The 24,917-nt window shown below is 36.4% G+C and overlaps 1 protein-coding gene across 1 annotated transcript; it reads left to right on the top strand.

Annotated features, from left to right (window-relative positions):
- Positions 1-8,543: 8,543 nt before the first annotated feature.
- Positions 8,544-24,900, top strand: LOC139132880 (scavenger receptor cysteine-rich domain-containing protein DMBT1-like). The gene is made up of 8 exons (XM_070699238.1): positions 8,544-8,679; positions 9,455-9,598; positions 10,148-10,333; positions 11,308-11,643; positions 14,390-14,716; positions 22,304-22,624; positions 22,882-22,960; positions 23,163-24,900. Exons 1-8 carry the CDS (start codon positions 8,598-8,600, stop codon positions 23,350-23,352), a joined length of 1,665 nt encoding a protein of 554 aa, XP_070555339.1. The 5' UTR covers positions 8,544-8,597; the 3' UTR covers positions 23,353-24,900.
- The last annotated feature ends 17 nt before the right edge of the window (positions 24,901-24,917 follow it).

Raw genomic sequence — 24,917 nt, 5'->3', positions numbered from 1 at the left:
TGAGAAAGCAACATGCACAAATATTTCATAATATATATTTGATACAGTGACTTATTTTAGAGATAGAAAAATGACAAGATATCTTTCCTTCTCATTGATGCAATTAATTTTCCTTTGTTTCACAGGTTTTCTGTAGAAAGATGCTTTTTATGAACAAAATAGTCAAAAAAAGCAGTTTTTGTCATTATTAGCTGTGCTTTTATGGTTTCAATGTTACAAGAAAAGGTCCTCTCAGACACTGTACACATCAAATTTGGCTAAAAAAGCTCTCTATGGCTCCTCAGGAGATTTAATTGGATGGTTGGCAAGTTTTAACACCCATCAAAGTTTTTGATTCACTGCTTTTTCCTCTTTGATATTAATGATTGACATCCATTTCTGTACAACAGTTCAGGACATCTGGTTAAGCATAGAAAGTGTGATATATTCACAGCTCATTCAAATACAGCTCATTCAAAATGTACTGTATTCAGACTTTAAGATTGACACTTTAAATTCCTATCTTACAACTGACATGTCAACAATGTCATTAAAACATAGAATGACTATATAAAATATAAATATATGTAAAATGTAAAATATAATATATATATTATATATATATATATATGTAGATGAAAGTCCGGAGCTGGACCTATAGCTCTAGTTCAACTATTGAGCACTCTGCCAGTCCGATGAAGACATCAATCTACGTCCTGCTCGTATGTATATATGTATATATATATATATATAATATATATATATATATATATATATATATATATATATATATATATATATATATATATATATATATTGTATGTCCACCTTTTGTTTTACCTATGTCGCGCGCCGGGGGGGGGGTCACCCTGTTTTCGAAATTTGGAATAGGGGGGTCACCCTGTTTTCAAAATTTGGAATAGGGGGGTCAGCCACTTTTTGACGTCAGCAAAAAATAATCCACCGGCCCCCCCCCCCCCAAGGCCGAAGAAACTGACCAGTCCCTTAGGTGATATTGCCCACTTCCCTTCATCAAGTACGGTTTCAGGTAGCTCTGGGTGGCAGGGCCCAGCCAAACAGAGCTAGGATTCAAGTAGCCCTGCGTACGATGCTGTGTGTTCCGCTACAGTTAATCGCCGAGCGGGGGCGATTAGCTGTAGCGGAACACACAGCATCGTACGCAGGGCTAGGATTCAAGATGTCAAAGTTATCACTGAAATGCTCAATTAATATTTCGTCAAATATTGGAGTACGTAGTGATCGGATTCCCAGCTGTTGGGGATTCATCGATCGAAGGAAACGTGAACAATGAGTGTTTTGAATAAATTAATAGTAATTTCGCGCGTTTGGGTTTTTTCTACGGCGAGTGCTCTTTTTTTTTCTTTTTTTTTTTTTTTTTTTTTTTTTTTTCTTTTTTTTTGTGCTGTGCGAGTGCTCATTTGTTTTGTTTTTCACAGGCCCACACGTTTTTTGTATTTGCTCTGTCCATGGCATTTTTTTTTTTTTTTTTTTTTTTAGTAGATGATGTCCACTTTTGTCTAGAGCCATCACTTCCGAATTTTTTCTCTGATTTTCTCTGATTTCTCTCTTTACTGTCAAAGCGGCTGGTGGCTCATATTATATTTTGATTTTCTATAATACGTTTTTTTTATGAGACGTACTGCTTTTTAATTTTCTTAAGTACATAAATAATTTTATGTATGCATGGCTTTTTTGTCTGATTCTTTTATAATGATTTTCTGTATGTGGTTCACATTTCAATTTTTTGTAATATTTTTTCCGAGTGGTAGTAGTGGTTTTTAGTGATTTTCTTGTGATTTTTGTATACGTACCACTGTATAACATATTTTACTTTTTTGTTTTGTAAAATCAGCACTCATTGCACCTTTTACGGGAACTGTTATACGTGTATGTATGTCGATAAGTATTGATGTATGACTTTTTCAAATCGTTGACAATTGTTTATTTCCTAATTACGCTTTAAAGAATATTCTCAAGTTAAAATTAAGTATTAAATTACATTTCTATCTTTTGTTTTTTAATTATACTTTTCTTACTTATTTCCTTCCTTAATGACACCGAATTTTTATTTCAATCGAGAAAGACAGTTTATTTTTGCACTGAATCGATAAATATTTATGAAACATTTGGCGCGCCGTACTACGCCCCCCCCCCCAGCCGTAAATAACGACAGCTCCCTTATCGATGGGATAACGAATTACAAGGGATGTGAACTTAGTGAGAAACATTACTTCAATTGAGTACTTGTATGCAATATGTATATTTCATGTGGATAATGTAAAGTGTTTATGATATGGTGGTTCGCATTTTTCTACTCTCCTCTGTTGCAGCACGTCATAATTTCCAGGAGCTACAACTCTTTGGTTCTTATTGTTTTCGTAAACCACGTAGTTTTTCTCCCCCGCCTCTCGAAAACTAATGCGTCTACGATATCTTGAATTGAGGATTGTAATGACTCATAGCCTCTACCGATCGCTTGGATCAAATCACCTCACTCATGACAGTGCTGTAAATGTGATATGAAAGACGTCGATATACAGGCGTATGACAAGTATGCCGTACTTGTTTAGGTCGGAAGACATGAATATTTAAGAGGTCGGTTCGACATCATGGCGATCAACTCTCAGGGTTTAAATCGGAATCACGCCACTGCTGAAAAATGTTCTATACAACTTACTACAAAAACTGGCTAAAATTTCAACCTTCTCCTTGACCAAACGCATTATGAAAAATTCAGATTTTGTCGATGATTTGGTTTGTCTCTACGGTTACTCTGCCCCCTAGACTTGATTGAAGTCGGTGATTTTAAAAAAAAAAATAAGATAATTTATAATAGTTTCTCTTGTGTCTCTCCTATTTCGCACGAACCTTGGATTTTGGCAGTCCAGGCCAGGTTTTCCTAGCGATTGAACGCGTTACCTTTGCTGCGCAATAGTGAGTTAGATTCTGCCGGATTCATCTTTTGTTCTTACTCAATAAAAAGTAAAGTCGGTGGTTGTTTTCCAATTTCTTTCAATTGACCGAACGGTAGTTGTATTATATGTTAATTCACACATTGGCATAACGAAGGAGAGTGTTACGATTGAAAAAATATTTTGAAGCGTTTATTTAAATCAGTATGATTTCTTTAGAGAAGGGGAATTAATGTAATTTTTAGGTAAAAATCTTACACGGTATATATATAATTATGTTCATTCCATGACGGACATTCAACTAGGTGAGTGGTAATACAAAAAAAAAATTCAGTTTGCAAAACGTGGAGGGACGTCTTTCTTTTGTTAACTTATGTATCATTAGATTCATTACCGGCATTTCTTTCATTAAATCCGGTATCATTGCCAATGTGTTAATTAACATACAATGCAGCTACCAGTTGGGCATTTAAAATATATTCGAAAACAACCCAAAACTTTAATGTTCATTAAGTACGGACAATAGATATGTACTGATATTGATACTGGTACTCGAATCACGATATGATAATGAGACCTAGGATCTAGCCAATCAGCGGTAAGCGGACCTTATAGGACCGCAGACACCGATGACTGTGGTCGGTAAAATAGGTCTTGGAACTTACTTATTAGAATGGACGAATTGACACCTTCTATCCGTGCCTTATCTAGCACGGTCCTAGACTTCATTCAAGCAAGTCTGTGATTTGTATTCGTGACGTAAGTAAATCATTACAATCACATGTAAACAGCCGTCGTCTGTAAGAATTCCAATTTCATAATATTCGGGCTGTACTATTGTTTTTGGATGTCAATAGTTAGAGCTTAGCTTAATGTCAATTTAATGTACAAATGTTATCTCATCTGCTTTTCTTTTTATATTACACACTTGTTTTTATGAGTAATTTGCGATATTGCAACTTTCAGCTATATGACACCTAACACTTTTCAGAAATTTGCAAAATATGAAAATCCATTTATCCCAAATGAGTTCCAATCGTGTTTACATCTTTCTTACCTCCATGCTTACCTTTACAGTAGTTTGTTAAATCTAGAGAGACGTCGGCCTAAGTTATCTTTACGATTTACTCTTTGTAAACAGCCTCCTTCACTGTAAAATATCAATTTGCCTAGTATAGTATGTTATGGCATGGACATTCCAACTTGGTACCATATGGTATGTCAATGGTTCTTGGAAGCTTACCTCCAGAGCAGTAGATGTCAACGACCCTTGAACAGATATTCATATTTTTTATCAGACAAAACCATGGCAGTAAAAGCGAGATGATAAAATCTTACAATTGTACCCACAAAACCTATGCCTCAGCATTGACAGTGAAATCACTATGGTCAAAGCATAGACAGTAACAATGGTCTGAAATCTCCAGTAAAAATTCGCAAACCTCACACAGTAACTCTAATAACTTTGACAGCAGAGAACAAAAACTATTGATTTCTTCAAAAGGAAGAGTAAGAAACTTTCACACCTCTTTATGACAAAATAACGCTGAATCGTAACTTATCTTAGTGTCCGATTAATTGCTTCCGTCCTTCGCACGGGGATATACGCTGCACACCAACGGTCCGTCCAGGGACTATATGGTACACCACATTGCTACAGGACCAGCAAATAAATTGGACCAAACTTCAGGCGATTCTCGGATGCACTTTCGACTTTGATGGAATTGATGTTTTTTTTGTATGTGAGACCGAAATAGTTCTGAGGTAAACGATAGCGTCAGAAAGATCGCCGATGAAACCGTTGGTGGTAGAGGTCATGACTGGGAGTACATTTCGGAGTCTTGCTGTATACTGCCCCAGCGGTAAATATTTGCTCGGAACTTCTCACAGCAATATGTCAGATTACACGATTGTCAATATGTACACCGCTACAAATTCCTATTTGGGAAAGTTCTACGATTTCACGATTTACAGATAAAATAATGACAAATTATATTCACCAGTGTGAGGTGGATTAACTTCAATATAGTTTTTGTAACATGAAAACAAAAGCACTTCTCATAGCCACCAAAGATGACGCTATACAGAGTAGCTTCTGCCTTGACGCCTGAAAGCGAGCGGTGACAGTCAATTTTGCATCTGCAGCTGTAAATAGTGATAAATGATTATGTTTAAAAATGTTTTTACAGACAATTATATCTACAATATGTATAAGACCCAAAGGAAAAAATAACCAGATGTTAACACGTTTATAATGCGCTAGAACCGGTTCAAATACGACCTTGATGTAAACAACAAACTAGGCGGTGACGACATGTGACAGTGGAGGCGTTTGCCACAGCTCAATGAAGGTAGAGCTCCTTCTCTCAAATAAAAAAGCGTTTGCCAGCATTAGGAACTGTAAACCATTAGTGGGGTTTGTCCCAACATATATATATATATATATATATATATATATATATATATATATATATATATATATATATATATATATATATATATATATATATATATTAGGGTATGTCAAGTTTGCGTATAGAGCGAACGTTTTTACGGCATTTACTTTTTAAGTATTGAAACAGTGCGGTTAATTTCAACACCAGTAGACGGAAACTCACCTTGAAACTGTACGTACTGACACGTTTCCTTGGGCTGTAGCGGCAGCAGTTTAGCCACGTGATTGCCTATGCCATGAGAAATATTGTTTTATCAGATGAACATGTTTTCTCAAATACAAATATCTGCTATTAAATATTCAGCTTGTCAGTGCACAAATTGCAGATATTTTGAATTCATTATTCCACTAGCTTTATTTTCATGTAGTTTAATGATTTTCAGGTTAAGCTTATATGTAGTTCTCATGACACTTTTAATGAATGGGTTTCTAGTGGTAATACCATTAGCTTCAATCCGCTGCGTATTCTTTTCGGATGTGGTGTACCTTCAAGTACATGTACTTTAAAAGGACCTCTTTATTATGAGATTCAATTGATAGAAAATTTCCAAAAAACAATTTCAAGGAGAACAAAAAAGATTGAAAAGTGTTCGGCTGCATTCACAAGCACCAGGGCGCGGCGGGGGGGGGGGGGGGGGGGGGTAATTAAAGACAAAAGTTTTCAGATTTTTTCAAATGCCCCCTCCCCAACAAACGCAAAATGCGTTAAAAACCCCTTCCGACTTGCTATAGTTTTGAAACTCCCCTCAAAGGGATTGGACAGAAATCACAGATGGTTCGCTCATTTTTTGCGCAAGTATTTTTGAAGGGTCATGAAATTTCACGCATGCCTTTGGAGATCATGGTCTCCCGGCCATTTTCTTGCGCAACTATTAGAAGGCAAAAGATGACCGATATAATGCTTCATCCAAAAATATCAAATCATAATACATCGGATTCTATTGGGAAAACTATAATAATTTCTGCCCTAAATACTATCTATATCAGTACATTCATATATTTGATAATTCATGTAAATGTACTTTTGCTTGAAGTGCTGTGCTTGGTATATACCTATTTTGTACAATCAATTTCAATTTCAATCTCATGTCTCAGATTTTAATTTAAATATAGGCCTAAAAGTTAATAATAAAGATGATGAAATCATTTGAAAAATGAAAATTAGCCGTATTTCGATGTTATTTTGGGTTTATTGGTTGGCCGAAATGTTCCATGCATTATCACAAGCCAAACTATAAATGAAGTTAAACATTATAGCCATTGTCCCTTTTGCGATCACATAAAAAAGATTTGGAAACAGGATGACTTTCCTAACCTGTCAGGAAAACTGGACACAACTTATTTGTATACCAGAATAACAGAATTTTGTTTGGAAAAGACTCTGCAATTATGCATGAGTAAACACCGTATTCAATGTGATTGGACTTGAATTCAGTTTTAAATAATAACAATGCAGGCTGTACACATAAAGCTATGATGGACTTTTCATTACGCTTCAGGCAGTAGAATAAGGAACTGCCGTGGATACACAAAACAAAACCACCCCAAAATTAAACAAACGTTTTAGCTTAAAATGGACAACACATATTACGTATTGGTCGGAGACAGTTTTGTTTCCACCTCCCTGTAAGTCCCAAAATCCTTTCAAGAGCCCCTTGCCAATATACCTTTGTCATATCCTTAATCCTCCCCGTCAATTCCCCGCTCCTCAAGAGGTGTTTGTGAATGCAGCCTGACAGAGCACATCACTCAACCACTACAGTATAGCACAAGTGATTGAATAGGACAACGTTTAATGCTCAAATGCCATTGATGGTAAAAATATTCGCAAAGTAAGTTCTTTTACGGTATGAGATCACGAAGAACAGGAAACAACCCCTATTCTAACAATGCGTAAGTCATACCTTAGCATCCAATATAAAAGATGAAGATGGAAGCAAAACATGTTAATCTACACAGAACCATTAAATCCATATATATAGAACCAAACCAATTAATTTAGAGTGTAATTCATCGATCTGTAATTCTTGCATTATTGCTTGATGACATTAACTGTTTGTATGAATTTAATCGGCTCGTCCCCTTCGAAAGTTGTATTCAGGTAATCAATTTGTCCCGCGACAAAGCTGATAAAATTTGCCCCTTTGCAGTAACTCTGATCAAAATGTTCACTCAGGAGAATAATCTCAGAAGTAAAATCTACCTTCATGAAATAACAGAGAGCGATAAAAACCAGCTCTTTATTTCAGGATATGCAAATCCAAGAAATTTAAGATACTTCCTCATCAAAGTTAAACTCAAATTTCAGAAAACACATGATCTGTATACGAACAATCTAACATGCAGTAATTCAGCTTCACTAATATGCGTAAAAACAAGGGAATGGTATAAAATCATGCAACTGATAAATATATCATATATTGATATTCGAAGGTAACCTTTTAGACTCCGTCCAAATCGCCAAAATGGCGACACATGACTACGTTCAAACATAATAGACAAGTTAGCATAGAATCACAATAGTATTTGCCATCAAAAGATGTTTAAACAAAAGTAGCAACCAGTTCACAATACCATATCTCTTTATCTTTTACATTGAAGGACAAAGACGTCAAAAGCTGCCGTCCTAAAACTAAATATAATAAACTGTGATGAATCAAAATTTGAGAAATAGACGGAAGTTTCTCAGCATTATCAAAATGCTCAATTGAAATCACCCGTGTGTTCTACATCCTTCGAACAGATCTGAGAGCATCTCGTCTCGATAACATCAGAAATGAGGGACATTTGAAGTCTATCAAGCCTCTTTGCAGACCTTGCAAACTTAAGACAGTAAACACATTTGGAACAAAGGAATGAAATGGAAAGTCGATGATAGAAAACGAAATGCTACTAGTACTGTAATCAATCGAAAGCTAGGAATGTATTGATCAGTTTGCCATGAAATAAACACATATTGCCAACATACTGACAAATAGTAGCAAATTAAGTTTATGTAACATTTTCTGTGTGTGGGTTTGTCTTTGTCAACCGCTCACTAACAAACCTCTTCTATGTGGCTACTCATATTGCAGAACGTAACCTGAATGACCTGTTTTCATATGCTAATACCCCATGACCTCTTGCCAATAAAAGTGCGTGACCCCAAACAATAAAAGGAATAGTAAAGTACACAATGAGGTGTATAGGAGTCTACACAGCCTGTGTTGCATGATTCCTTAGTCCCAGCCATGGGTCAATCATTGTTCATCGTCCGCTTTGCCTTGATTTGCGTTGGTTTTAAACTTTTGTTGGTGTCATTTAGTCAGCAAGGTAAGTCAAGCTTTGCCAGAATTTATTGGAAAAAGATTCGATGGTTCTGGAAGAAAGTCATCGGTAAAATACCAGGAAGTAGAATTGTCCACACAGTGTAAGCCACCCTAGGCTTTCAAAATGTACACACAGGGTATGTCATGATGGTAGCATGGCTCGTCTAAATGACGGTGTTTGACCAGTGTCTTCGTTTGATAGCTGGAACTGGATGCATCATATCGTTATTTGAAATCTGAATTGATCATTTATAGAAGAATAAAGACGAAATTGTCTCTCATCAGTCTTGGAATAACGAGAAACTTTGGGACATTTCTTGGCTTTATGTTGTGCTACCAGAGAACGCACTGAATATGTTAGTGTCACCTAAAACCAGGCTCAAACAACAGGTGATACCAAATCTCAAACCAAACTGGTCAAAGTGCAATGGAGTGTGTAAGCACGAGCGCACAGAGGAATCTTAAAATTTATAATCACCAATGAACAATGTCGACTGAAAATCGTTTGTCACATCACACAATTTGTGCAGATCTGTCGTTGATTTGATTCACACGGTAGGGGTACATGTTGATTTTGTACGGACCGTAAACGAGCATTAGTATACGCTATTGCTAGACTGCATGGAAATAGAAAATGGCGCAGTCTACTATCCGTATCAGCTTGAATTATGTGAAAAGTATTCTGTAATGCAGTAACACTTGCCCTGTGATAAAAAGATTTATCAATTTTTCAAATGAACGTTTTCAATCAGCAACAACGACTTTAATTGTTGTTTTAGTTGAGGTACGGCTCACTGGTGGCCGGACACCATTTGAAGGAAGAGTTGAAGTCAGACGAGATGGAGACAACTCATGGAGATATATGTGTGGAACTGGTGCAGGATGGAATCTAACAGTAGCAAGGGCTGTGTGTAAACAATTGGGTGAGATAAACATTTTAAAGTTTACTTGCAAAATTAGATTTCATGAAGTACAAAAAATATAAGCTTGCACACAAATATCTTTTTAAAAAATGGTTGACACATAATACTCTTTGGGTACCTACTATTGTCAAAATGAAAGTTATTAAAATGGCTGTTGTCGTTGTTGCCGACGTCCAAATATCTAAATTCACGTGCAACTTATATTAGATTATTGTGATGGACAATATCTGCCACGTAATAGTTTATATGACAGAACTTGTAGAAATATTAAATAGGCGTAAGAATAATGGTTGGATTGTTTCTCAAAAGGACACGTCTCGTGCGTTCGAATTTAATGACTGGCTTACCCTTTCTGCAAATGACGTAAATTGTTGGTTGTAAGCCCTATTTAATGCAATTTTGTCACTGATAGTAAGCAAGTGATCACTTTCGAAATCGAAGTCAACGGAAAAATACTTTTTAAAAAGCATGAAATGACTTTGCAAGTATCGTCCTTTAACCCAACGAATATCAGACTGATCACATGGTGCCGCTCTTTTTCAAAAACAGGTTATTTCACCGTTATGTGGGAATGGTCAAACAGCGAATTTGGTAGAAGTGATCTGCAGTCTTCTGTTTGTGACGTCAGATGTCCTATCATGTCAGAATCGTTAGAAGACTGTACCATAGATTGGGACAACAACGGATATGACTGTCAGTGTCATGACAATTACCATGCAGGAATCACGTGTTACTGTAAGTTAAATTGGTTTAATTTGTTGTTACTAATTCATCGACGCGAGGTACTGGATGTTGAAGCAATATTTTTGCAGTTTAAGACTACCAACAGTATTAACCTGCATTATCATTAGTTGACGTATCACCATGACTAATGTAGTAACTATAGGACGCTTTCGTTCAGCAGTAATGTCAACCGCTTCAAAGACTGCATGTATTACTAAACTGGATGTTAAATTTTTCTTTGAATCGAATCATGGATCACATTTATGGAGCAACATTAGCATATATACAAACGTCAACTTTCTCTTTACCACAAAAAACTCAAATATCAGCGTCTTATCACATAACAATCATAGTTAAACTTTTAAACAACTATTGAGTCTTGTTATTTTATATTTTTTGTTATTACACTCATAAGAGAAATTACAACCTAAATAATGCTTGTCTCGGTACAGCCACATAAAATGTAAAATTAGGGCATTAAGCGTATTTGCATTGTCAAAAGCAATAACAGCAGCAATTATGACAAACTAACATTGTGTAGTTGCCAACAATTCCTGCTATTTTTTTCACCGTTTTAAAAAGCAGCCAGCATTTACGATATTTGCTGGGAGGTGTGTACTTGTAACCGCACTCAAATTATAGAAATTTACAGACAGTTTGCATGTTTCTTAATATTTTGGTTGCAGCCAAAATATTATGACTGTTTCAAACAACTACTGTAACATTAAAATGAGGACAAGGGGAGGAGTAGCCTTATTTCCCGCCATTATACTATTATTGTTCATTCTATTTGTTTAAAATGATATCATATGACTACATTAGCTTTGTAATTATTTCGCCATTCAGTACACAGAAGTTGCCGGCACTTAAAGAAACAATCAATTTAAGTTGTTGTTCTGCGAGTTAACTGACGTCACTTTGACAAAACGGTTTGTAAGGCAGACTTTCAGAAGCATGCAAGTCAGACTTCGTGTATCTTTCTTCAGATCCGGGTTTCCTTGGTCGATACAAGGAGTATTATGACAGGATATTGCCGATAACAACGTCGTTGCAGATACCCATTAATCACGTCACAATACAAGGCTGCATCGGAACATGTCGAGATCTAGGAAAGACTATAGCCGTTCTCGAAAGTGCCGATGAGTGTTACTGTGGTGATGGCTCTGTTGATTACTGGCGTTATGGAGAGGCTATTCCAGGATTACCAATACTGCCTGACACACAGGCTGTGCAATACAACACACAGCAGTGTCCTGGTGATAATGGAACATCGCCATACATACAAGGCTGTGGAGGATATTGGCAATTTGATGTTTATGACAGTAAGTAAGTAAGTTACAATGAGTATCAACATACAGAAATATTTATGGGTTGACGTTACGTTTTTCTGTACGCAAATTTTCCCCGTACATAGAACACGGTTTGAACAAGAAAACAAAAGGGATTTCTGGAAATCATTTGTCATTATGTATTGAAATCAAACATAAAATGACGGAAACCAAATAGCTGATTTTTTCTCCTCCTACTCTCTAAATACCTTTTGATAAACATTTGTCATGAGGTCGAATGCAGAATACATCAGGATTCAATGTGCCAATGAAGGGCTTAAGTAACATCCAGTAAACCAACACGTTGTACAAAACCACACCGATCGACAGTGGCGTGTAGAGCCGCGTATTAAAGAAAAAATAAACAGACAACAATGAACGCCAGGGTAACCTCTTGTTTGTCGGATAAAAAGTGATTTTGAGAACTTCAAGATTGATTTTGTTCCAACTGTTCTATATATCACGTACCAGACGGTTGCGACTCAAAGCATTTATGTGCAGGAGTTTGATATCGTTAATTATAAATCTTGAGTTCAGTCGGTGCCAATGATATACGAAGTTGTCTTGTCTATTCTGGTTAAACTGCCATACCGAAACGCGATTGAACACTCCATATAGAAGATCAGGAGAATTTAGGGATTGTCTTCTTGACCCCAAAATTTATTTAAGAGCGAAGAAAGTAAATGTTTGGTTAGTGCACGGCCACTCCACAAAAGTGTGGTTGATGCTTTCTTTGCGATATGGTCAGCATTACAATAGTAACTTTAAATAACGCGAGAAAAGCCCGCTGAAGCTGAAGCTGAAAGACGGAACTATTTTACATCTTTGTCAAAAGCACTTGAAGGGATGTGCTTGGTTCTGTTCTTTTTGGATTATCTGAGTAGCAAATGCACATACATCCATCAAATCATCGCTGGTTAACTCTAGTTAGCATTTTCTTCCTCAATTAATGAAAGTCAAACCATAAATCTATTACAGAGATGTAGGTGACACACTACATACTAAGAAAACATGCTCATGCAGATTCTAAATCCCAAGATATACACTTTCAACATTGTTTTTCTTATTTATTGCATAAAGTTTTTTAAAACAATATACAAATACCTTGTAAAATTGTTTGGAGGAATAATTATCGGGTTTGAAATTAAGCAAATTTTACAATTTACATTTCATGGCCGATATAAAATCTAATTATTGTTTGAATATTGATTTATCCCCCATTGAGTTGTATACCAATGGTAAGGGAATTATCTGGGCTTCCTAAGAATGTATTGTTTATGGTTCTTTGTTGTTTTTGTTTCCGACTAGCGGTAAATATGTCACCCCTAACCCATTCCTATTTTACAAGTGAGGGCGTGACAGCCCCCTACAAAACAAGTCGTTACACCCTTACACACCATCGGTTAAATGGCAAATAAGCAGATTATGACAGATAAGAATACTAACTAACAGAAAATCATAGTGGGTAAAATACCTTAGATGGGATGATTTCGATACCTGGCCAACGGACTAACTGCTTTGTGAATATTGTTCAAAAAATTCACTTAAAATTGACACAAGCTGAAAGGCTTAAGCTTTGTAACTTTCAAATATGCTAATTTTCCCAATAAAACTATACATGTTTAGAAAGGCCCTTTTCAGAGCTTTCAAACAGTATAACATTTATATGCTTTCATAATTCAGGGTATGAGGTAGAAAGGGAAACATTACCCCTGCCCCTTATATTATAATTTTGTTTAAAAATTCACTTAAAATTGACACAAACTGAAAGGCTTAAGCCTTGTAACTTTCAAATATGCAACTTTTCCCCATAAAACTACACAGGTTTTAAAAAACCTTTTCAGAGCTTTCAATCAGTATAACATTTATATGGTTTTACAATTCATGGTTCAAGGCAGAAAGGGAAACATTACCCCTACCCCATATATTAGAATTTTGTTTTTAAAAAATCACTTTAAATCGACACAAACTGAAAGGTTTAATCTTTGTGACTTTCAAATATGCGGCCTTTCCCCATAAATCTATACTTGTTTGGAAAGGCCTGATTCAACACTCTCAAAAAATGTAACATTTTTATGGTTTCATCATTCATAATTCGAAACAGAAAGGGAAACATTACCCCTACCCCTTCTGTTACATACGGATATATGGCATACCGCGTAATAAGAAAACAAGCTCATGCACCCACTAAATCTCAAGACACATACTTTTAATCTTGTTTTTCTTGTTTATTGCACTGAGTTCTTCCAAAAAATATATAAATACTATATGAAAAATTGTTTGGAGGAACAGGAACTTAATTATTGGGTTCGAAATTTAGCAAATTTTACGCTTTACGGTCAAGGCCAATATACAATCTAATCGACGTTCGAATATTAATTTATCCCCATTAAGTTATACATCAAATAAAAGGCCGTGATCTGGGCTTTCTAAAATGTAACGTTTATAGTATTTTGTTAATTCTGTTTCCGTCGAATGGTAAATGTGTGACCCCTACCCCATTGTTGAAATCCAAGATGGCGGCCAAGATGGCGGCCAAGATGGCGCCAAATGAACCCTATTGGACAATATTTGATTTTGGGAACATCAAAATTCATTAACTATAGACCCTAATGATTACAAAAATGTAGGTTAAAAATGTATCCATGGGGTGCATGGGAACCCTACCTTCCGACCCGACTAAAAAGCTCTTCCCGAAAAAGCCAAAGTATCACTGATATTTTGATTGTCGCGTTAACAGCGTCTTTCGGTGCCTGCGGCGGTGACTACACTGAATCCAGTGGATATATATATTCACCAAATTTCCCCGGTAACTATACAAACGAACAATCGTGTACTTGGACAATAACAGTGGATCCTGGACACATAGTAAAGCTAACCACTCTTATGCTGAGATTACCTGACATAGTGATTGTGAAGGATGGGATAGAAGACCATAGCTCTACTATCAGTACTTTTACTGGTTATTCACTACCACAGCCATTATACAGTTCATCCAATACACTTCGCATTGAGATAATCACCAATAGTACGGGTAATGATCTGGGATTTGTACTGCGATTTGAAGGTGAGTTCAAAATAAAAATTGGGCGAACGTTATATTCAGATGTTCACAAGCACCAGCGCGTGCACGATTTAAGGGCAAAAATACCATATACAAAGAAAGGCACTGTGTTACGTAATCGATCGCATTTGCCAATAAAGTTTATTTAACATTTAGCAATAACCCCCGCCGCAGGAAGGTATACTCGAGATTTTGGTACAATGCTCGACATATAGCACGAGCCGAAGGCGAGTGCTATATGGAGCGGATTGTACCAAAATCGAGTGTATACCCGACTGCGGAGGGGATTATTGCTATTATATTATATCAACTTGTGTATCTTTTCTGTCTTACTTGGGTATTTTCGTCACTTTAAGCCCCAAATGCAGAAAACGGACGTCCGAGAGATCTTACGTCGGAAATTCTGCGCCCGAGACCGAGCATTTTTATAAGTTGGGATTACGTACACGCAAACAGTATCCCACTATAATTACGCATACGTTCATCAACATTGCATTTTATTCGCATGCAACACGAACACTATAAGCTTACTTGTTAAAATACCTGCTGCAGACACTGAAAACGGTTCAAGAGTTCAAATCAAAAGAAAAAGTAAAAATTTTTTCGTAAATTTACATAAGAACAATAGTCCTAGTTTTTTGGCATACTAAAATAGATTTGTCTCATTCTGTATTGCATACGTGTATACGGTATACGCCGACCGTTGCGACATTCACAGGAGGTACAGTGAAGTTACAGGATCTGTTTTTGATGGATAATTCGGACGTTAATATTACCAGAAAACAAGCAGTTTTGAAATAATCCAGACGTGCAATGACCGCAACTGTGATGAACAGTTGTGCTGTGTGTGTTGCCCAGTGCAGCGAAAGCTGGACGCTTATACTGTTCGTTGCGTAGTGCAGATAGGTGGGGTATTTTGGCAAAATATTTCATTTTATGATACAAGCATGAAACTTTGCACAACCATCAATGGTGTATCACTTAGTAAAAAAACAACACTAGCCACCAGAAAATCCAAGATGACGGCCATATGGCAGCCATTTTCTAATATGGCTGCCGTGCAAATATTTTAAGGTATAAAAACCAGAACTTTTTAACGATTAAAGTGGTTTCTGTGTCAAATTGTATGTTTTATGTGCCTGAGGCTGGTTTTGCAGGTCTTAAGGCATATTTTGTGATTTTTTCGATCCAAGATGGCGGCCGTAATGGCGGCCATTTTCCAATATGGCGTCCACGCAAATCCATATACTAGTTTTTAAGGCATAAAATGCGCAATTTATCATCCGTTTAAATGGTTTTTGCATAAAATTGTATGTGTTCTTGTTCCTGAGACTACTATCGCATGTTTTAAATGTATATTTTTTTATTTTGTCATCCAAGATGGCAGCTGCATGGCGATAGCGGGCTTCCAAGCAAATCTATATACTATATTTATGGCATAAAAATCACAATTCATTTCCATTTAAGTGGTTTTTATGTGAAACCGTATGTTCTCTATATGCCCGAGACTGTTCTTACAGGTTGATCAGGCTTGTTTTGTGATTTTGTGTGTCTAAGATGATGGCTGTATGGTGGCTCAGTATTTTCCAATAGAGCTTCCGAGCAAATCCATATACTATAATTTAGGGCATACAATGAACAATTTATTACCGATTTAACTTAATTTTATATCAAATTGCATGTTTATATATGTGCCTGAGACTGTTCTTTCAGGTTTTTAAGGTATATTTTGTAATTCCGTTCATCTCGAAAATGGAAAAAATATAAAATTTTACTATTAACTAGCACTCATGGAACCATAGCCAACCTTTAAAAGACTGCTGTGGACTTTTTCAGACCAAATACTAAAACTTTATTTTGTCAACATTAACTTGATATTAGTTTAGGCAGAACAATTTCAAAGTATGGTACTGTGCAAATCAGACCACCCACGCCTACCAGAACATTCTCTATTATACAGCCACATTTTGTCAACTCTTGACAACTTTCAGCAATAGGATATGGACGCACTAAGTGTCACCTATGTTATTCCCATCCCCATTCTCTTCTACTTGGCGAATTATAAATTTCCTGTCCCCATTTATGACCTGCCTGATATGCATCACATTTGGCATGTTGTATGAGTGTCAACTGAATTGGAGGAATTAAATTGTATGATTGTTGCTGCTTGCAAGGTCCAATCTTGCATCATTCATTTGTATAGCTGTGCTCGTTCTATCATACATATATTCAAGAAACTTTTCTAAAACTGCAAGACCTCATCAATGGCTTATGCCGGTTGTTGAGTGAGTGTTCGACAGGTGTCAGAGATATCCGTAAAGACATTCCATGAGTACCATGCAGATTTATTTCCCTTCCCTTGGAGAGCAGATACGGTATGGAACTTGAAATGAAGGTAACACACATTGTTTCTATCCTTCTTAGTGATATGGTATGAAACTAAACCAATGTGGGGTTTCATGACAACGGTAAACGTGGTGAGAAACCAGTGAATCGATTGTGCTTAGACCCTCGTCATGTGATCTCAGTCCCCGGGTAAGCGATTTTATGTTTGTGTGATTCGTCTAAATGGTGTTTCAGGACCAAAGTGAGGTCCCTTCATCGGTCGCTTGAATGGTTTTTCATATCCCCATACGTTCAGTTTGATGGAAGCCACTGTTCATCAAAGAGAGTTGCTAGAATCGTTATGTTGTTGTCTGATTGTTGCGTGGTTTGTTGTTGTTCGTTTAAACTGTCCTCATGTTTGTTTTTTGCTCGAATGATGATGTACTTTATGTTGTTATTCCTTTTGCATGCTGTGATAGGTTTAATCCAGGAAAATTGGGCCCAGTGTTTGATTGCCCAATTTTCCAGTTTCTTATCAAACATTGTTTGATTAGGATGTTTTTACGGTTGTTGCGTAGAAAAACTTTAGCTGTTAGGTCATTACTCTTTTATTTGTCACAGAGGTGTAGCGAAAGTATTGACCAAATAGCAAATCCAGGCCAAAAACGAAAGGAAAGGAGCTTTTGAACAAAATTCATGGAATCTGCAAATAGCTTATAGGCTAGCTTTCAAAGGCAAGAAAAAATAATCTTCTCTCCTGTCAAAAAACCAACCGGCCTTCAGATAAGTCACCGCATCCTCCATAAAGAAAGCTACCGCCGCACTAAATCACGTGTCCGGCACCGTACACACCAATACATAACAACAAACAGACAAATTCAACAAATGAAAAAAGGCTTCTCAAACAAAGAAAGCAGGAAACTTGAAATGCAAAAACAACATACGAGGTCCTTAAAAATGGAAGGTTAAACAAAAACAAGAAGTGAGAAAGAACCTCAGATATATCAAAAAACCTTTCAAATAAAATGTTAACAAATTTTGAATCAAAACATTAAGCAAAGGCTTGAAATATATTCCCACTCCAAAATACCCACATGGAAAAAACTCGTACGAGATATTAACATATTAGTGTGCATCATGAGATTGCAATATATCATGAGAATCAATCAATCAGACATCTTTTCATAGATAAGTCCATGTGGTCACCTCTGACAATGGATAACCCGAAACAGGAAAAATAGCTTGAATTAACTAAGATCATTATATAGCAGAAATTCCCTTTGAAACCCACATCAGAAAAAAATATGCACACCATGATGGTATCCTCTACCAATATACACAAACACCTCCGGAAGGAACGATCTTTATATGATGCCTTAATATGAGTTGCTGTTTCCAGCAAAAAAAACCACACCAAATCTCGGGATTTCTAGACTACTTCATAAAAACAATAGTCCAAAGACAATCAACAAATATCAAGGACACAAAAGGCCTCCTTAACAAGCTGGAATAAAAAATACCAGAAATCCCTATTTTTATAATATTAGACGTCACTGTGGTATCAATGCACACGAAGACGCCACAAAAGGACGCTATAAGCGCAGTGATCATGGCGATGGACTCTAAAATAGCACCATCCAACACAAACAATGTAAAAAAAAAAACAAAACAAAAAAACTACATGAAAGCCCTACTCTCAATTATTATCAAACACAATATATTTGAATTCAACGGAGAATACTATAAACAAATATATGGAAACAGAACGGCTCCATTTTAAAACCCACACAAAACCGACTGACACGTTCCAATATTTATTAAGAAGATCCTGCCACCCAAACAACATTTTCAAGGGATTGTTGAAGATGAATTCTTTAGACATGCTAACACATGCAGAAACAATGTGGACTTCATAGAAGGGTCAATTTCTTCACACGATAACTTCATCAACGACATTACAGAAAAACAGAAATATTTTGTATCAGAAAAGAAGTTAACAAAACGTCAGCTATACCTCACTGACAAAGATAAGAATAATGTCGTAACAACAAAACCTATCCATACAACAACCTTTAGTCCATTCATCAAACCAATCATAATCAAACAATTAATAGGAAACTGAAAATCATTATGGCAATCAAACAAGGGCCACAGTTTTTGAAAAAAATATCATAGCATAGAAAAGGAATAAAAACATAAAAGACATTCTCTTCCAAGAAAAAACAAGCACGAGCACAATTGAAACGAATGGTCTAAGCAGCAAAGCACGCAACAGCCAAAACAAAACATAAAGATTCTAGCAAATCTTTTTGATAAACAATGGCTAATGTCAAACTAAACAAGTGGAAATATAAAACCATTCAAGCGACTGATGAAGGGACCCCAATTGGGTCCTAAAACACCATTAAAACAAATCACACAAACATAAAACTGTTTTCCGTGGGGTGCAGATCACGTGACCAGGGTCAAAGCAATATCGATTCATAAAAACAATATTGATCCACTCACTATATCGTATCACTGACAAAGGTAGCCCATTAATCATTTGTTCAGCTCGCCGAGGCTGGCTCTGATCGTGATAATTGCAGTGCAACTAAATAACGAATAACAGGGCTTGTTAATTAGCATTGCACATTTTCTTCCATCGCTTGATGTAAGCTAAATTCAGTTACAGACATATAGAATTCTGGTATGTCTTAAAGACATCAAAAATAGCGAAAAAAATTGTTGGAAAGTGAAGACCTTTTATTTTTTAGTTTTTTTAACACATTAAATGTACTTTTTGTTCTTTAATTCACTGGCAGAGCAATTTTCTGACTCAAGAGTTGACAATATCACAAAATTAACATCAGAAATAGACTCAACACTGTTGAAAACATGGGTATAGCCACTAAAATAGTTAAATTCAGATGATAATATGTTCAACAACAGAGTTATCGAAGATACTGACTTCTGTTCTTTGTACTGTTAAACGGGGACTTCAAGCATACTGTGATGTTGTCTTTTCTCGGAGTGATATAAATCAAATGTGGATATTAAAAAATTCGAAGGAACTCTTGGAAAATTTGAAATCAAGATCTGTTTCAAAAATAACATCTATTAAAACTTTCGATTTTTCCACATTGTATACCACAATACCACACGATAAATTGAAAGAACGCTTGAAAAACATCATCAACCAAATATTTTTCTACAAAAACGGTTCACGCCGTTACAAATATGTGGTATTAGGGTATAATTCTACATATTTTGTTAAAAATATTACTAACGGTAAAGTGTTTTATACCGAGAAAGACATTATCAGTATGCTTGATTTCCTCATTTTGCTGAATTTGGAGGGCACATTTTCCAACAGCGTATAGGAATTCCTATGGGCACTAACTGTGCTCCCTTACTTGCCGACTTTTTTCTGTTCTCATACGAGGCAGAATTTATCGATATCCAGAACCTTATCAAGCAGAAAAAGATCTCTGTAGCTCGAACTTTCAACCTTACATTTAGATACATAGACGATTTTATTTCATTGAATAACTCTGAATTCAGTAAATATCTCGCTATGATTTATCCTCCAGAATTGGAGATTAAAGAAACTACTGAAACGGCCTCTTCTGCTTCATATCTGGACATTTTACTTGAATTTGACTCTAATGGTCACCTTTCTACTAGGCTATATGACAAGAGAGATGATTTCAACTTTAGTATAATCAATTTTCCACACCTCATCAGTAATATTCCACTCTCACCTGCTTATGGGGTATACATTTCCCCGTCTTATTCGATATGCAAGAGCATGCAGTTCATATGGTGATTTTGTAGAGAGACACGGCCATCTCTCTTACAAACTGTTAAATCAAGGTTACACCAGAGCAAGACCTGTCTCTACATTCAAACGCTTTTTTGGCAGGTATCGCAAGCTGGTAGATAAATACAATATCTCTCTTCGACAAATGATCACTGATGGCATCGGTGACATGGGGCCTTAGTTAGTTACCACGGGTGCAACATGTGGGGCAGGATGCGCTTACTATTTTCGAAACACCTGACATCACTTCTTGGTCTTTTGGCCAGAGGTCCATATATCTTTCTTTCATGAATTTAACTTTGTTTGTGTACCGTATATTTACTGTCTGTTCTGTGCTGTTTTGTGTCTATGTTTATAACTTTTGTCTTACAAATTCTGAACTAGTGTTATTGAATAATGGATTGGTATGATTGCGATTATTATCCCAAATCATCAATGATTTCATTTTTCCGGAAGTCGAGTTGGCGGCCATCTAGAAAAATGGCCGCCATATTGGATTTTTTCGTGGCTAGCGTTTTTTTCTTAAAAGGTGACCTAAAATGTGCGTACATGCTAATTTTAATGCTTTTATCACAATTTGAAATATTTTCTCCCTTATCCGCTCTACTTTTGATGTCAAATTTCGTCGTAGTCACCAGGAGTCGTCCCATTGTTATTTTAAACTTCTTGGTTAACATCGTTAGGATACCCTGGTCTGTTACACCCCAAACCTTGGTAAAAAATATCTGACATGCCGTTACTGTCAGGAAGTGTCAATTTATTAGTGTGTGAACGAATACTAGCTTCATTTGAAGAGCGTTGGTTATATCGCGTCTCGACTCCCGCAATATCAAGCAAAGTGCATGGTGCGCTGTCGCCATAATTCGTGTACATCACACCAAAATGTGCTGCTTCAGAGATGTTTTTCATCATCAATCCAAACTTATTTTCACCAAGAGGTGAGTTACAAACCCACACTTTATCTGTGTATCAATATTCGGTCTTCTTTCTTTGAAACAAAACTGACTGTTTCGGTTTTTCTCGAAGGTCTGTGGTTTAGATAGGTACGTTCAATGCACCGACTGGGAAATTTTCGAAAATGCTGGTTTAGGGGCCCGTTTTACCACTGCTAACAGTGCTAAAGCAGTATTTTAGCATCGGTGCATGGAATGAGCTCTCGTCCTATCAGAATGGCGCATGGTAGCATGATATAATATTATATAATAATAATTCTTTAACAAAATTTAAATTTTAAATCTTGAAACACTGAGGTGCTGTATAGTTCATCGGTATTTATCTTTTACATTTCATGTACATTATTCGTTGAAGTTATTCAAGCGTTTACACAATTTCTCCTTTTTTCTGAGTCATCCCAGCATTATTTCTTAATGTTCACACTTTAGCTATCATTCATGGCGGGATCATTAAAGTACAGGAAATCACTAGATAATGAAAATCACGTTTTCTTTTTATTTGCGTCCAAGCTATCGCTGAAATATCTTCCTCGCCAGCGACATCCACAAAACCTTCGTCAAAGGTTAGTTTTGTTATAACTCGGTCATTTACACAAACACCGACACCTGAAGTGACTACAATCATAGACAGTAGAGTGGAGACCCCTTCTACAACGTATGCTACAATGCGACACAATGACGTCACCTGGTCGAAGCAACCGAAGTTCATCACGGCATCATACCGTCAGAGTTCATTGATACCATCGATGAAAACGACAGGAGAAGTCTGTAGTTGTTGTAGACTCTGTCAAGTTGAAGCTGAACGCGGGAGTGATGGCAAACTTATCGCAAGTAAGTTTTAAGTAAAGTTCTACTTCAGCCAAATTTCCTTTAACCTAAGGTTGAATAAACACAACAAACCATTTGATGCAGAATCACCTCGACTTCCATACTCAGTAACTTGCATTGAGGACGTCTTTGCAATGGCTCCGCGCAGCTCTATTTACGGTGCCGTTCCTATGATTAAGTTGAAACATCCCCTTCGAATAACTTTGAATTGTAACAAAGCGTAACACGATTTTGGTATTCCTGTTCAATTTTCGTTTCAGTTGGATTTGCCATTGGTGTCACAGTGTCACTTGCGGTAACAGCTATTGTGTTGATCGTCGCAAAAGTCGTGTATCAGAGGTAAGACTTGTCTGCTGTACGCGTTATTTGAAATCCACATAGTTATGCAGGTTTGTCTCAAACTTGACAACAAGTTGGGCAACCAAGTTCAACAGTTCAAGAGAAAGCCATTACCTGGACCATATAAAACATAATTATGGCCGTGAAATATTGATAAACGTCTGGTAGAATGTCCAATTTGTATATGTTTCCGTTTCAACAGGCGTCGTGATTCAACCAAACGACACGAAAAGGGCGAAGATGTCGGAGCGTACGTTAATGCTGATATAGAAGTAGAAGATTCTGCATACACGACGCTACAGCTGAATGAAATGAATCAGAGTACATATGAATCGTTGAATTCTGCGACGAGAAAGTCAACCCAACGACAAAATCGAGATCAGAATGAATAAGGATGACGTTTAATATTCCAAGTTTTCATCAGCCTTGCAACCATATTGTACTCTGTTCAATATCTGCATGTATGAATAACATGATAGCCTAATCTTCTCCAGTTAAGATAGGTTACATCACATGGCTTGCTTTCACATAATGTGAAAGCGTATGTGATGATATTCACAGACTACTACTGTTACATTTCACCGCTTTAGATGGATATATGACCTTTCAAATGAATAACTATTAATCGCTTTGAATTTTTATTTTAAAGTAATGCCACTAGACATAAGTTTGTACGACTCCGAGCACGGACAGAAATTGTGGTAGATTTTTACGGGAATATGTTAATAACCACGTTACAGTTAAACAGTTATACAGTTAAACAAACATTTGATGGAAAATTTTTCACGAGAGTTTTTGCTTAGCCAATGCGGATCTTTCGAAGACTGTTCGCTGATTTAAATTTTGATGTTGATGTAAATATTTGATTATATGTAGAAAAATATTTACATTACGTCAACCATTGCGTTTTCAACAAGAATCGATAAGGAATGAAACTGTCGGCGACAACAAAGCTCCGAAAGTGTGGGTTATGTATGAATGATTGGACAATATGCATGATTAATGCGTCTCCCGTATACAGGCAACGGTCAGGTACACAACCTTTATCTTTATAAAATGGAAGATATCGAGGAAAGAACTGAATGATAGAGTCTGTATATTTTGTGATCAAAGGTATGTTCAAATCCTTGTCTGCGATTTTTTCTCCGGGTCTCCATTTAAATTATTTTGCGTGACAATTACAATTCCTTGAAAAACACCTTAGTTTAACCCCTTTAATAGTGCATAACAAAAAACAAAGGCATATAAAGGAAATCCCAGAGACAGATTTGAAGACTATTACCAAGACTTGTCAATGCACAAATTTCAACTGGGAATCGTGCAGCGTGTTTGCAAAAGGGAGGAAAAACCGACTTTTGGAAGGTTCAGCATAACATTTTTCACGTGACTATTATGCAAATAATGACTGTCTACTGTGCAGGGTCGGATTTCAGAAAATATATACTATATTGGGGTTTGGGACTTCTATAACTGAGAAAAAAATCTGAATGTGTCTATAAGGTATGTAGCTACCTTCAGCTTCATTTACTTTGAAGACATTCTTTGTCGGTATAGTTTACCAAAGGTAACACAAATAAACTTTCCAACTTGTATGGCCCACGAATCAATAATGTCAACGGGTTTAGTTTCACAAGAATGCATATCGCAAAAACTGAACCGAATTGCTTAAAACAAAATTGTTTGGTTTCATTTATTTCTGGAGGTGACTTTCAATATGGCTTTCGGTAAATTTAGAGACAAGAGAAAAAACCTTTCTGTCAATAGGATGAAAATGAGGTAATTCTCATAAAGATGGAATGTGATTTTGTTAAAGGTATACAGTCACCTGTAATCTAAAAAAGCCCATATATGGTCAAAGGGACGTTCCTTGGTATTAAAAATGCCCATGTGAGGGCGCTGTTTTTAAAAAGCGGCCACCTGCTTAAAATCTGTGATTGGTTAAAATTGGAACAGGTGA

This window comes from Ptychodera flava, chromosome 5, assembly GCF_041260155.1.
Source record: "Ptychodera flava strain L36383 chromosome 5, AS_Pfla_20210202, whole genome shotgun sequence".
In the NCBI taxonomy this organism is placed as follows: Eukaryota; Metazoa; Hemichordata; class Enteropneusta; family Ptychoderidae; genus Ptychodera; species Ptychodera flava.
Note: the sequence above shows the minus strand (reverse complement) of the source record. Positions and strands in the feature narration are given on the sequence as shown.